Source organism: Saccopteryx bilineata, chromosome 1 (genome assembly GCF_036850765.1).
Source record: "Saccopteryx bilineata isolate mSacBil1 chromosome 1, mSacBil1_pri_phased_curated, whole genome shotgun sequence".
Lineage (NCBI taxonomy): Eukaryota > Metazoa > Chordata > Mammalia > Chiroptera > Emballonuridae > Saccopteryx > Saccopteryx bilineata.
Genome location: NC_089490.1, coordinates 383,817,323 through 383,832,782, shown reverse-complemented (window position 1 = coordinate 383,832,782; position 15,460 = coordinate 383,817,323). Strand labels below are relative to the sequence as shown.

Here is a 15,460-nt window from a genome sequence, read left to right as displayed (position 1 = left end):
ATGGTTCAAATGAGTTCCAAAAGCAGGAAGGTGATGATAAATTTCAAAAGGACATTTAGAGATGATTTGACTCTCTGCCAATAAGAATTCTCATTCCCTGCTCTCAGTGGTTAAACCCAATGGAGTGACCAGATGGCTGAGTCAAACCTTCTTGGTTCTGAAGTGCACGTGAAGAAGCAAATCATGAAATCAGTTTTTGCATTATCCACGTTTAAATTTTCAAGGCAATCGTGTTATTTTTAGGCACATACAGCAGAGGGCATTGTTTGGCCAAACTTAAAACAGCTGCTATTGACAAAAACAGATAAAGTGAAAGAATTAAGGAAGCTTTTTCTGTAAAAAACAAACAAACCAAAAAAAAAAACCCCAAAGAGAGCAAGAAGACAGCAACATGACTTGTATTGCTTTGTTCTCTCTAGCTTTTCTTTGTAGGAAAGACTTCTATGGACATAACTTAAACTTGGATAAGCATTGGTCCAGAAATTAAAAAAATTCTTACTGTGTGAGTTTAGCTCTACTTAGATACCAGGGATCAATTAATGTGTATGACGTCATTTAGGTCCGCAATGATTTATAGCTTTAACTATCTACAAACTGCTTCTGTCTGCTTGAATGCCCATTGATTCATTCATTTGTGCATATAACAAATGCTTGATGAGTATTTTTTTTAGGAGAATACCAATAAATAAAGGAGACAGGTCTCTGCTTCATGGAACTTAACATTCCACCTGGATGAGACTGGCAGTAAGAAAATCAACATTAAGTATGTGAGAAAAATAATAATAAGTGCTATGATGAAAATTAAGTATGGTGATGTGATTGATGGTGAAAGAGGGGCTACTTAGGCTGGCAGATCAAGAAAGAACTTTCTGAGAATGCAAAATGGAAAGAGAACCCTGAATGACAAAGAAAGCCTTCTTCGCCCTAAATACTCTATGAGGAATTGATTGTGGTAAGGCAATTGCAAAAGTAGAAAAACTGGCCAAGGGCTATTTCAGTGGTTCAAGTCAGACAGGAAGATGACTTGGTCTGGAAAAGGAGAATAAAGAAAAGTAGATGGATCCAGTTATATTTAGTAGCAGAGTCAGATGAATAGCATTGTGCTGGATGTAAATAAAAAAGGAAAAGGGTCAAGGAAGAGTCTTACATTTTTGGTTTGAGCAACTGGGTGTGTAACATAATAATGCAAGGGCAGGCTTGAGGGTTTGCTTTCAGGGCATGTTGTTTTTATTTTATTATTCCCTCTTAAAGAAGGTAAATCTTGGAAAAGGCCAATTTGTCAATGGCCCCAGCAGGTCAGAGACCTCTAATCGAAGTAATTCTGTCTGGTGTCATTCACACCAATAGAACAAGGGTGTATTCTGGAAGGCAGATGAGAAAATTTATTCTTTATTTTTATTAAATGTATTGGGGTGACATTGGTTAATAAGACCATATATTGTAGGTTTCAAGTGTAGATTTCTATAATACATGACTTGTGTATTATATTGTGTGCCCAGCACCCAAAGTCAAATCATTTTTTATCACCATATATATACTATGGAATACTACTCTGCCATAAGAAAAAGATGAAATACTGCCATTTGCAACAACATGGATAGACCTTGAGAGTATGATGCTAAGCAAAATAAGTCAGAAAAAGCTAAGAACCATATGATTTCACTCATATGTGGGATATAAAACTGAAACTCATAGACATAGACAATAGTATGGTAGTTAACAGAGGGAAGGTGAAAGGGGGGGCTAGTCAAGGTAATAGGGACAGAAATCAAAGAGTAAAGGATGCATTAATGTCTGAAGATCTCTGATTTTGGAAAAAGAGGAAAGTCTTAAGAGATTGGGTGAAGGAGGTTGGGTTCAGGGGTGGGGATTTTTGAAAAAAATGTGGAGAGTTCTTGCAATTGCAGGGAAGCATGTACTGTTTCCAAACATGCTTGGAACGTGTCTGGTCATACATCGTGAGTCTCATTCGAATATTAAATCTCCACTCCTTGCTCTTGAGGATACCTCCGTTGGTTAGAGCATCCCCCTGAAGTGCAGAGGTTGTCAGTTGATTCCCTGTCAGGACACATTTATGTATGATCGATGTTCTTGTCTCTCTCTCTCTTTTTCTCTCTCTCTCTTTCCTCCACTCCCCTCTCCCCCTGTTTCTCTCCCCCTTCCTCTTCTTTTGAAATCAATAAGTAAAAATTAAAAAAATACAAAATAAATAATAACTAAGGAAATCTTTACCCTTGGGTGGGAGTTTTAGTATACTAATGGAGGAAAGTTTATCCAAAAGTGACTTGGGCCCTGGCTAAATGATCCAGTTGGTTAGAGAGAGCTTCACCCTAAGTGCAGTGGTTGCCAGTTTGGGTATCCAGACAGGGCACATACCGGAGCAGGTGGATGTTTCTCTTTCTTTCTCTCTCTCTAAAACAAAACAAAAATGACTTAGGGAGGGGTTTCAGGTGTCATTTTGGGTCTTTTCAGTGTAAACCAGTTTATTTTGTGTTCCTTGGGTCCTTTATCTGGTTCCTGCCAGCAGACCTAACTAGTCCTGAGATTTTCACTTTTTTTTTTTTGAGTTCAGCCTGCTTTTGTTAGGAGACATGTTGGAGAGGATACAAGAAAGTTAGTAGAAGTTTAAAGATTAACTAATGATGTGGTGGCACAACTCAGAGATAAATTTACCAAAGATCAGTCAATAATCCTAAACTAACCCTCCAACCTCCTTGTTTTATACTCAGTCTGCTTTTTGTTCCCCTGTGTTTTGCTGATACAGGTTGAGGGAGAGGGTCTCTTTATGCTTCAGCATTATTCCAAGTTGGAGAGTACAAGATGTCAGGGAGTCCAAACTGAATGTGTGTTTAGTAGTCCTTTGTGTGCAGTTTACAGAGTAGATATAATGAACAGCACTTGAAATCAGAGAACCTATTTCCTGACTAGCTCACCAGAGTTTCCCAAATGATACCCTGCTAGTTCTTTGTACACTAACTTTTTAGTGTGTTCTTCCTTTTAAATATTTTTATTTATATTGTTCACCTAAAACTAAATACACTGACATTTTTTTTAATGTGACCATATACAGAAGCTAATTTTGCCTTCAATGGTATTTCATACTACACAGAATTTCAACTAGGCTGGTTAATTTGAACCTATATACTTCTTAGTAGTCATATCATCAGATTGAAGATCAGTTTCATTCTGTTCTAAAGTAATGCGAGGGATGTCAGTTATTAAAATCATCCGACTTTTCCATCAACCAATCTTCTCTCTCCAATTTGTTTTCCACGGAAGGGCAGCACTTTCCTGAAACAATGTTCTTATCATGTCCTTTCCTGCTTCAGAAATTGAAGTTTCTTCCTAAGTCTCTGTATTGACACAAGTCCAAATACTGCTACCAGGCATTCAGTGGCCCTCAATTGGGTCAACTTACCTACCTAAATTCTGCTGTGTAAGCTCTCTGTTTCCATTAAGTCAGCTCTCTTATTATTTCATGCTCCTACTCCTCCACATTTATGAGGGGTGTCTTCCCTCCGCCACCACTATTCTTCCTCTTAAACCTTGATCTGATTATCTGTGTCTATTTTGATTTCTGACAATGCTTTATGACATTTAGATATTGAATACATTGATTTGCATTAGTGCCTAGATACATACATGTACACTTTTATTTTTTATACATTTGTATTATACATTTGTATTATAGCTCCAACAAGATTGGGAAATTTTCTAGAAGGCCTTGCCAATTTAGCTGTTTTATAATATTTATTTTATACTCTCCAGAACATAGCAACATGTTGGCCACATGGTTTTTTCTTCCTTCTTTTCTTTTTCTAATATTATTCTCTCTACTCACTGCTTCTTCTCATGTAATAATATTATAATGTTGTCTCTTCTAAATATTAAACATATGTATTCTTTACTATTGGCCACATAAGTCTTCTCAGAAAATAGAAATGATTATCCAGATTTTTTTTTACCAGAAATATAAATTTCTTAAAATCAAAACATTTTCAGGAAACATCGCAAGATTGTTGTGTTTAGCGAAAGATCCTGCTTTTTTTGACTTGACAGGTTGAGTCCCTGAGTTACAGTCATTTAAATGTTGTATCATTTCCATTACATTTGCCTAGGGTCAGCCCTGGGCATATTTACAGAAACTTTCTGTACTCTGAAAACCTCTGAAACATTTATTCTTGCATCAGGGGTAGAGAAAGCTCAATAGATTTGCAAAATTGATTTCAAATGGTTAAATAATGAACTATATTACAAAATATTTGTATGATAAATTTATTTTGCAGAAGTGTCATTTCATTTGTGTGTGTGTGTGTGTATATATATTCTAGATTTTTTTAATGTAATGAGATATCCAGAGGAATGGCTGCAGCAGAAGCCTCCTTGTGTGATAGGAGTGAGCCTCACCTCCCAACTTAGAAGCAAACCATGTTGCTTCATTGACTTAGCGTCCTTTGATGGATCTCAGATTTATCATGGTATTAGAAATCAAAGTTTTTCTACTGTCTTATTTGTTTTTTCTTTGTTTTTGGTTAGAGAAAGAGGGAGATGGGATGGAAAATCGAGACAGGGAAAAAGAGGAAGAGATAGAAAAAAGAGACAGACTATGAAAATAGCAGGATAGGTTTGACTAGAAGCAACCAGAACAAATGACTGTTTGTATTGTAAGGAATTGATTATTTTATATAATATGAACATACAGAGGAAAGACAGTGACAGGGAGTAATTAATTTAGCTGCTTCTCACAATATCAAGAATTCAAATTTTCTATTTCCAGTTTTTCTTTCTTCTCATATATTGCTTTGTACTGAGGCTACCTCCTCGCGACAACAAAATGGCTGCAGAAATTCCAGGCATTTCATCCTCAAAAGAATATCTGAATCCAGAATAAAGAACTACTTCTTGTCCTGGTCAGATAGCTCACATGGTTAGAGAGTCATCCCAATACACAAAGGTTGAAGGTTCAATCCAAGCCAGGGCACATGCAGAAACAAAATTCTCTCTCTCTCTCTCTTTCTTTATCTAAAAACAAACAAACAAATAAAAAATAAAAGAAACTACTTCTTTCTCATGATTTTTCTCATTGGTGGGAGAAAAACAATTTCCAAGAACCCTTTCAGCTGATTTCTCCTCATATCTGATTGGCCAAATTATGTCACATGTCCAGACATAACTAGTCTCTTGCCTTAAAAATAGAATAGCTAGTCTGTTTAGAAAAATGCTCAGCAAACTATAGTCAAAAGTCAATCCACCACCTCTTTCTGTGTGTCTTGTGAGCTAAGAATGTTTTTGAATTTTTAAATAACTGAAAAATAATTAGCAATACTATTTTTACATGTGAAAATTATGAAATTTATATTTCAAATTTTAGTGTGCATACATAGTTGAATGGAAACATAGCCATACCTATTCATTAACCTTTTGTCTATAGCTACTTTCCAGCTATAATGGCAAAGTTGAATAGTTGCAACAAAAGACCATATGGCCTGCAACTACTGCAATATTTACTCTCTGGGCCTTTACCGAAAAAGTTTGCTCAGTCCTAACTTAATCCAAATTCCATCATGTTGGGTTGGCCTCTCCCAAAGCAGATAATATAATTTTGTGATTTTTTTTTAAAGATAGTAAATTTTTCTAAACAAAGTTTTCCTGGGAAAAAGTAAGGGAGTAGGATGTTGATAAGGTATCAATTGTGTAGAGAGGAAGAGAGAGAGGTTGAAGTTCAAGCACATTTTAAATAAATAACTCACATTTAGTGTTATAAAAAGCTGACTCCCAAAATATTACCAATGCAAACTATTGATGTGACAGTTGAGTTTTTATTATTCACCAGGGCAAGAGAGAACACCACTCCATAAATGTTTAGGGGTGTTTTTGAGAGAAACAGTGAAGATTAAGCCAGAGTTTATTGAGAATTTGAAATTTGATTGTAGGATGATTTTTCCTCTGTGAGAACTTGATTAGAACTTTATAAGTGTTATGATATAGCAGTCCAGGATTGATAAAAACTGCAAGGAGAGGTGACAGATTCAGAGAATCTTAGAGCACAGACCTCCATTAATGCTTTCCATGAGAGAGGTGATGAAACATTGGGTAACTTCCTAGAAGGACAATGAAACAAAGCATTTGCATTGGCAGAGGAGTCTCAGAAGAGAATCAAGATGCTTATATAAACAGCAAAAGAGCAAAGCCATGTTGATGTCAATGGTAAGGTATACTTTGAAGGTCTCGGTGTCTGGGCTGAGTGTGGTAAATGGTTTTAGTGCTCAATGTTTAGGAAAGTTTGCTGCTATTACCTATGAGTGTGAGTGTATGTGTCTTTTGGGGAGACAGGAGTTAGGTGGTTGTGTTTAACTATATTTATCTTTTTTCCACCTTGCTTCCAACCCAGTTTCAAGGTCAAGATGGTTTATGCTGACTTAGCAATGATGCTGTGCTAAATAAATCATCCCCGTTAGCTAATCTCTAGTACTCAGTTCCTTCTGTGTGTCTTAGTGCAGTGAAGCATGAATAAGGAAAGAAGAAAGGTCTATAGCAAAGTCAAAGAGATCCTCTGGGACCAAACTAAAAAGTATTATAGTTTAATTCAAAACCCATACAGATCCATTTGTAAATAAATGCTATCCAATGGCATTGTAATGGATAGTGCATACCTTTAAATTGATTTCCTTTTGATGTGATAAAAACATCTTCTGAAAGAGATGTTGAAACATGGCTTTTGATGTGAAGTAACATAATTTAGATTTTAAAATAGAAAACCTTTTGTTGATAGTAGTTTATTCGATTCAGTGCTTGAACCAAGCATTATTTGCTGTAGGTTATAAATCAGCTTTGAAACAGTTTTATAATTCAGAAATCATTACTTATGACTGATTTATGGAAAGTCTCATTAATTGCAATAGCAAAAAGACTTTGAAGTAAGCAAGAAACAGAAAATAAAACAGCCTGGGGATTAAAAGAGGACAGGCATATATACTCTCCAATTAATAGCGATGCATCATGTTTGCTTATGTTTTATTGATAGCACGTTCCTGATCCTGGCAGCTAATTCTTACAACTTCGAATGATAGATAGTATTATACCTCCTGTCTTCTGTGAGAAGAAGAAACGGAGTGTCTTGTCATTTTATTTTTAATACACATTAAATTTTTATTACCTATTGCTTATAATGAGCCAGTGACATCATGTATATTAGGTGACAGCTCTAACAAAAACCTTTGGAGTGGATAACATTGTTGTTCCCCTATCCCAGATAGGAAGGTGGTTACAGAGAGGTGAACTTCTTAAATTATAAGGTCAGGGATGTTCAAGCAGGCATAGGAGATCAGGAAGTCTTACACAAAACCCTTCTCTCTTGGCTGCTGACCTAAGTGTTTTTGCAGTTTCGTATTTTAAAGAGGAAAAAGGTAACAAGTGGCAGAGTAAGGACTTACTTTCTTCACTTCTTCACTGTTTTCAGTCAATCAGTCATTTCCACGTGCACTGCCAGAGACCCTAGGTCTCTTAGATTTATGGACTAGGAGGTGGCCACGGAAATGGAGGAGTGGGGCTTTAGAACTCCGCTCCTGAAACATCAATCAGTTAATGTACCAGGGATTTTATATGCTATTCCTTTTTTTTTTTCCCATTTACCTCAGAAGTGTGAAGTGTGTGCTGGGGGAAGGTAAACATATGTAAAACTATACCAACTCACACAAATAAACATATTTGGATGGTTATGATTACTGGAAATTGAAATAGCATTCTATTTAAAATATAAACTTGAAAGGGTTTTTAAGGTCATCATATTTAAATTTACAGTAAAGGATCTAACTCATGAAGTGAAGCCTACCAACAACGTGATTACTTACAAAGATATCATAAGATTAATACGAGGAGCAGGTTCCTAATATATAGCCATTAGTTGTTCTAAAATGTAGACTTTTATTATTCATGTATGGTGAGACCAACAGATCAAATAGATAACTACCATTAAAAAGCATTTGTTTGTTTGCCTGCCTGGTGGTGGCACAGTAGATAGAGCATAGACCTGGGACACTAAGGTTCCAGGTTTGAAACCCAGAGGTCGCCAGCCTGAGCACAGGGTCACCAAGCTTGAGTGTGGGATTATAAGCATGACCCCATGATTGCTGGTTTGAGCAAGGGGTCCCCGGCTTGACTGGAGCCCCCCAGTCCAGGCACATGTGAGAAGCAAGCAATGAACAGCTCAACTGACACAGCCACAACTTGATGTTTCTCATCTCTCTCCTTTCCTGTCTCTGTGTATGTGTGTCTCTCTCTTGCTTAAAGAAAAGTTTGTTTGTTTCTACTTGCAGTCCCAAAAAGAGAGGGTACATGCCACACAAGGGCCACGTGGGGAAATGCTAAGGTTGGTCAGAAGATCAAAGGAACAAGGGAAGCAGGGAAATTGATTATGGTTTTTTTTTGTTTTTTGGGTTTGTTTGTTTGTTTGTTTTGTATTTTTCTGAAGTTGTAAATGGGGAGGCAGTCAGACAGACTCCCGCATGCGCCGGACCGGGGTCCACCTGGCATGCCCACCAGGGGCCGATGCTCTGCTGCATCCAGAGCCATTCTAGCGCCTGAGGCAGAGGCCATAGAGCCATCCCCAGCGCTCGGGCCAACTTGCTCCAATGGAACCTTGGCTGTGGGAGGGGAAGAGAGAGACAGAGATAAAGGAGAGGGGGAGGGGTGGAGAAGCAGATGGGCGCTTCTCCTGTGTGCCCTGGCCGGAAATCGAACCCGGGACTCCTGCACTCCAGGCCGATGCTTTACCACTGAGCCAACTGGCCAGGGCTTGATTGTGTTTTTTGAAGAAAGATGAAATAATCAAACTTAGATTGACTAGAATGCATCATTTCAGTGGGTGCTGGACATAGTAGGGGCTATTCCTAGTTGCCTGGTTTCTAGCTCTAGAATGACGAGAGCAAACAGATAGTGGCCTGAATATAAGAGCCCTAGGAGAACCCGATAAGGACATGGTTGGGGTATCTGGTTCAGTTGGATGGTTTGTGGGCATGAATAATACATTAGTACATATCACTTATACATATGCAGAGGGTTGTAATTAGACATGACCTCTTTTGCACATTTTCAACAACGATTTTATTTAGTGCATACAGTAAACTAGGGATGGTGTTAGCAGCAAGCTAAGAAGAAACCATCAGACATGGCTTCTGCTCTCATGGAGTTCATAGGCTAGGGGAGGAAATGGACCCAAAAGCAAACAATCATAGTAGTGGATGGTGTGCAAGGTCAACCAAGAGCCACAATAGCCCTGAGGAAAGAAGCCAGCCTATTGGCCTGGAAAGTCCAGAAAAAGTAATACTAACTCAATCTATTAATCAACTTTCTTTGCTGTCATAGTGAAGGAGACACCAGAGAGCAATCGATGACTTTAAACTTCTTGAGATTCAGGGGCCTTCCAGTGATTTTGTGAATGTGGGTTTAAAAATTGGAAATGACAGCTGCCTTTTCCAACTACCGTATCTCCTCCTAATGTAAAAATAATTAATTAATTAATTAAATAAATGCCTCTTCTCTATCTTGTGTACTCTATAAAAATGCAGTTATTTAGAAATGCTCATTTACATTGAGAATTCACCACCAGCAAAAGGATTCTACCCTAAAAAAGAGCCAGGCCTTCCCATCTCAAGCCCTTGGGTGGCAGGCATGGGTGTGATGGCCAAGAAACTGACTCACTTCTCTGGCACTCACTTCTGGCACTCACTTCTCTCCAAGGCTCCCTTGGAACAATAGGAAGGCCTTTTTAGTTTTTCTCCTGGCTACTGGTTTTTTACAGAGCTTTTCTCCCTCCCATGTTAGTCCAACCATTCTTTAAAGCTCGGCCGGCAATAGCATTCCATTGTGAAATGAAAATCCGGCACCTGCAGGATCACACAGTGATTCCTAAGTTTGACAGAACTCCTGACAGTCTGGACCTGGTCTCACACCACCTTCTTTCCCACTCCCTTCCCCAAGGTTTTCTTTCCCCTGCCACAGGGGACTCTGCGCTCTTCCCTGGGTGTCCTAGTAGCTTTTATGTGTGCTTGTTTCCACTTGGCCTGGTGTCTCTACCTGAAATGCCCTTCTTTCTTTTCTCTACTAACTTCTGCAAAATCAAGATCAGATAACCCTGCTCTCTGAAAATTCCTAATTTGCCAGCACAGATTGAGTTTCTCTTGTGTCAATGTGGCCTGTGTCAATATGGCCTGGTCTCAATAACATATAGTTTATATTTATTATTGCACTTCATCTGTTGTTAGCCTATATTTTAACTTTTTTTTAAGATTTTTTTATTTATTTATTATAGAGAGGGGAGAGAGAGAGAGAGAGAGAGAGAGAGAGAGAGAGAGAGAAGGGGAAAGAGCAGGAAGCATCAACTCCCATATGTGCCTTGACCAGGCAAGCCCAGGGTTTTGAACCAGCAACCTCATTGTTTCCAGGTTGATGCTTTATCTACTGCGCCACCACAGGTCAGGCTATTTTAACTTTTGAAGTACAATTTGCTCAGGGGTAAGGTTTATGTTCTTCTGTTTTATCTGCGCAGTACTTAGTAAAATGTCTGGCTAAGGACATCAACACAAACAGTAATCATAACAACAATAATGAGTTTTTGTTATTCTGAGTTCTTCCAGTATGGAATCATTATTCTAAGCCCTGTATCTACATTAACTAATTTTGTCCTCACAACACTAGAGGGGTTTAATGTTATCATTTCCATTTTGCAAGTGAAGACATTAAATCATAGAGAGGATAACTTAACTCCCCCAAGGCAACACATAATATGTTCTAAATCAGTATGTTTTTGAATTGGAAAATTGGAACATAGTCAGCTACTTGTCTCCCTCCTCCTTTTTTTTTTCTTTCTAAGAGATTCATAGAAGAGTCACTGTTTATTGAAATGTGAGTTTTAGAAGAAGTCATTACACAAGTGCCCAATCCATGGTAACCCAGTGGAGTCGGGCATGTATTGGGTAACACCAGTTCTTTGGAATGCCTCCTGTGCTGAAAAAAGAGGCAGAGAGTGACTTATTTTATTTCTCTTACAGTCAGGAAGAATAGGGCCACAAGACAAGTTCCGTGACACTAAAATCTCTTTTGTAAAAGGAATATTATGCCTTATGGAAAATGATTAAAATTTTGGTATTTCTGCCTATAGGTAGCAGTCGCCTATATTATAATGAGTTTTTGTATATGAGAATCTCTGAAAGTTTATGTACATTTGTGCATGTCACTATTTCAGTGTATCTTCACAGGATCCATAAGTTAAGTTGCCAGTGTTTATAGCTGAGGTCACCCCAAAGAAAAAGTATTTAAAAAAATTAATTAATATATATATATAATATATATATATAATATATATATTATATATATATATTTGCCTTCATTCTCACAGCAATATTTTTATGAAGTATTTGAGATCATATGCTCCTGGACCAATCAGGTGAATAATAGGACAATATAAATTCATGAATGCACTTCTATAATGAATGTCTTTGTTTTAAAAATGGAGACCATAACAGTTTCTATATCAGAGGAATGCAGGATCAGAAAGAATCAGTCAGACAACCTGTGCAATTGCAAAGGGCCTCATTCTCAGAAGGGTCCCCACTTGGCTTAATGCTCTGTTGTTACTGATTTGAAATTCTTAATAATCCTTAATGAGGCAATCGCATTTTCATTTTGTACTGAGCTCTGCAAATCATGTAGCCATTTTTGGATAGCTTTGTGAAGTCTGTAGCCCATGGTGCCTGGCAAATAGAATACACCTAGATAAATGCCTGCTATTACTAATTTTGCAAGGGATCTTTTAGTTTGTTGAGTATAGTCCCTGAATTCTATTTTCTGAACTTTTCCAATTTGGCCAGGACAATTGAATCTAATGGTGGGGAAATCTCACATGTTCTTATGCATCGGGGTCACACTGGTTGGTTCTCACTCTCTCAATCTCTTCCTCATTCCTCCATTTCTCTGTGATTGCAAATCTGATGGAATATGGGCTGTGGATGGCTGCTAATTGAAGTACAGATAATTTTTTAAAAAAATATGAGACTCATCACTCAATAAGGGACATTACATTTGTTGTTTTCCTAGCCTGAGAAATGATAGCTCTAGCTGATGCTCTGTATCACTAACATATTTCCAGAAAGACATTTTAGAAGAAATCTAATATTCTTTTTTTTTTTTTGCTCTTATTGTATTGCAGACTATTTGAACTCCAGAAGGACCAACACCAGATAAATTATGAATGTTGAACAAGATGACCTTACATCCACAGCAGATAATGATAGGTCCTAGGTTTAACAGGGCCCTATTTGACCCCCTGCTTGTGGTGCTGCTGGCTCTTCAACTTCTCGTGGTGGCGGGCCTAGTGCGGGCTCAAACCTGCCCTTCCGTCTGCTCCTGCAGCAACCAGTTCAGCAAGGTGATTTGCGTTCGGAAGAACCTACGTGAGGTTCCTGATGGCATTTCCACCAACACTCGGCTGCTGAACCTCCACGAGAACCAAATCCAGATCATCAAAGTGAACAGCTTCAAGCACTTGAGGCACCTGGAAATCCTACAGCTGAGTAGGAATCATATTAGGACAATTGAAATTGGGGCCTTCAATGGACTGGCAAACCTGAACACCCTGGAACTCTTTGACAATCGTCTTACCACCATCCCGAATGGAGCTTTTGTATATTTGTCTAAACTGAAGGAGCTCTGGTTGCGAAACAACCCCATTGAAAGCATCCCTTCTTATGCTTTTAACAGAATCCCTTCTTTGCGCCGGCTAGACTTAGGGGAATTGAAAAGGCTTTCATACATCTCAGAAGGTGCCTTTGAAGGTCTGTCCAACTTGAGGTATTTGAACCTTGCCATGTGCAACCTCCGGGAAATCCCTAACCTCACACCGCTCGTAAAATTAGATGAGCTGGATCTTTCTGGGAATCATTTGTCAGCCATCAGGCCTGGCTCTTTCCAGGGGTTGATGCACCTTCAAAAACTATGGATGATACAATCCCAGATTCAAGTGATTGAACGGAATGCCTTTGATAATCTTCAGTCACTCGTGGAGATCAACCTGGCACACAACAATCTAACATTACTGCCTCATGACCTCTTCACACCCTTGCATCATCTAGAGCGGATACACTTACATCACAACCCTTGGAACTGTAACTGTGACATACTTTGGCTCAGCTGGTGGATAAAAGACATGGCCCCCTCCAACACAGCTTGTTGTGCCCGCTGTAACACTCCTCCCAATCTGAAAGGGAGGTATATTGGGGAGCTGGACCAGAATTATTTCACATGCTATGCTCCTGTGATTGTGGAGCCCCCAGCAGACCTCAATGTCACTGAAGGCATGGCAGCTGAGCTGAAATGTCGGGCCTCCACATCCCTGACCTCTGTATCTTGGATTACTCCAAATGGAACAGTCATGACACATGGGGCGTACAAAGTGAGGATAGCTGTGCTCAGCGATGGCACCTTAAATTTCACGAATGTAACAGTGCAAGATACAGGCATGTACACATGTATGGTGAGTAATTCTGTCGGGAATACAACTGCTTCAGCCACCCTGAATGTTACTGCAGCAACCACTACTCCTTTTACTTACTTTTCAACCGTCACAGTAGAGACTATGGAACCTTCTCAGGATGAGGCACGGACCACAGATAACAACGTAGGTCCCACTCCAGTGATTGACTGGGAAACCACCAATGTGACCACCTCTCTCATGCCACAGAGCACAAGGTCAACAGAGAAAACATTCACCATCCCAGTGACTGATCTAAACAGTGGGATCCCAGGAATTGATGAGGTCATGAAGACTACCAAAATCATCATTGGCTGTTTTGTAGCCATCACACTGATGGCTGCAGTGATGCTGGTCATTTTCTACAAGATGAGGAAGCAGCACCATAGACAAAACCATCATGCCCCAACAAGGACTGTTGAAATCATTAATGTGGATGATGAGATTACAGGAGACACGCCCATGGAAAGCCACCTGCCCATGCCTGCTATTGAGCATGAGCACCTAAATCACTATAACTCTTACAAATCTCCCTTCAACCACACAACAACAGTTAACACAATAAATTCAATACACAGTTCAGTGCATGAACCGTTATTGATCCGAATGAACTCTAAAGACAATGTACAAGAGACTCAAATCTAAAACATTTACAGAGTTACAGAAAACACTAAAAAATGACAGTTTATTAAAAATGACACAAATGACTGGGCTAAATCTACTGTTTCAAAAAAGTGTCTTTACAAAAAAAAAAACAAAAAAGAAAAGAAATTTATTTATTAAAAATTCTATTGTGATCTAAAGCAGACAAAATGATGTGTATTCCTCAGAACCTGTTTTTGCTGCACTTATTTACTATTTCCCCACATCTCGTCCCTGCCTTCCCCGATTGCCATATTTTTCATAGGAGATCGCAATTCCCTAAGTAACTGGTCTAGGAAATTTTGTAAGAATTCTGTTACACTTTGAGATTTTTATGGTGAATTCTAGTGGTGAGATCCAGTCTATTTTGTCTTTCTTTTCTTTTTCTCTTTTCATTTCTCTTCTTCCTCATGCCCTTATGAAGTAAGTCCAATGGGGAATGCAATATTAGAGATAGATTTTTAAGGGAGAAAGAAGAAAATAATGCAAGATCTTATATTTTTCATGTAATGACCTGCTGTGTATTTATGAGGAAGATCATTCAATGGAAAATGGAAAAAAAAAGTAAGCAAACAACAGATTAATTTACATATGAGCATCTATAAAACCCATGACCTTTTAAACAACTCTAGATCCAGAATTTGTAGTTCAAAAACTAAAAAATAAGATTATAAATAAAATATTGTTGGTTTTTCTGTACCTGGACACAGCTCATTTGTAGTATGGTTCAAATGTAAGGAACTTGAAGGTAATTCAAATTTATACTTCTGACCAAGAAAACACAATAGTATTTTTCAGTCACAGCATCAATTTCTATGGGGTCCTGTTTTATTAGTTGACTTGAGTTTTAGATCTGTATATTCAAGGATGCTGTGGTATTTTTCTCCTCTCATTAGGGTCACCTTTTATGGAATGCTCAGATTAAAAATCATGATTTTGTGAAGTCAATTTAATTCTACATGGAAGAAAATTTTAGCATAATTTATTCACCATCTCATAAAATTCTGCTGGTTGAACAAAGTATGAATGCTCAATGCAAAGGTATTCTAAATGATCCACGTTAAAAAATCATTTCTGGGGCTGAGTGTCAGCAAATTCAGTTCTTTTCAACAATAATTACTAAAGACCTACAAGATGTCAAACACTGATATTAGTTTGAGCACATAATTGACAAGACTTGGTTCCTGCCCTTGAATCATTCACAATCTATACGAAATATAATTAAACAAATACCATATTATTATTATGGGACAGTTCTAATTTTACTGTTATATGAAAAGACTGCAAATTGTG

General features: G+C 38.2%; 1 protein-coding gene across 8 annotated transcripts in view; it reads left to right on the top strand.

Moving 5' to 3' along the window:
* The window catches only part of LRRC4C (leucine rich repeat containing 4C), a 1,282,290-nt gene extending 1,267,477 nt beyond the window's left edge, over positions 1-14,813 (top strand). For 7 of the 8 annotated variants that reach the window (XM_066251306.1, XM_066251307.1, XM_066251303.1 and 4 more), the window contains one exon: positions 12,206-14,812. In XM_066251306.1, the coding sequence (XP_066107403.1) occupies positions 12,248-14,170 (1,923 nt within the window). In that variant the 5' untranslated portion in view covers positions 12,206-12,247 and the 3' untranslated portion in view covers positions 14,171-14,812. Of the gene's footprint in view, positions 1-12,205 lie in introns of all 8 variants that reach the window. The other variant, XM_066251304.1, reaches the window with a different exon arrangement.
* The last annotated feature ends 647 nt before the right edge of the window (positions 14,814-15,460 follow it).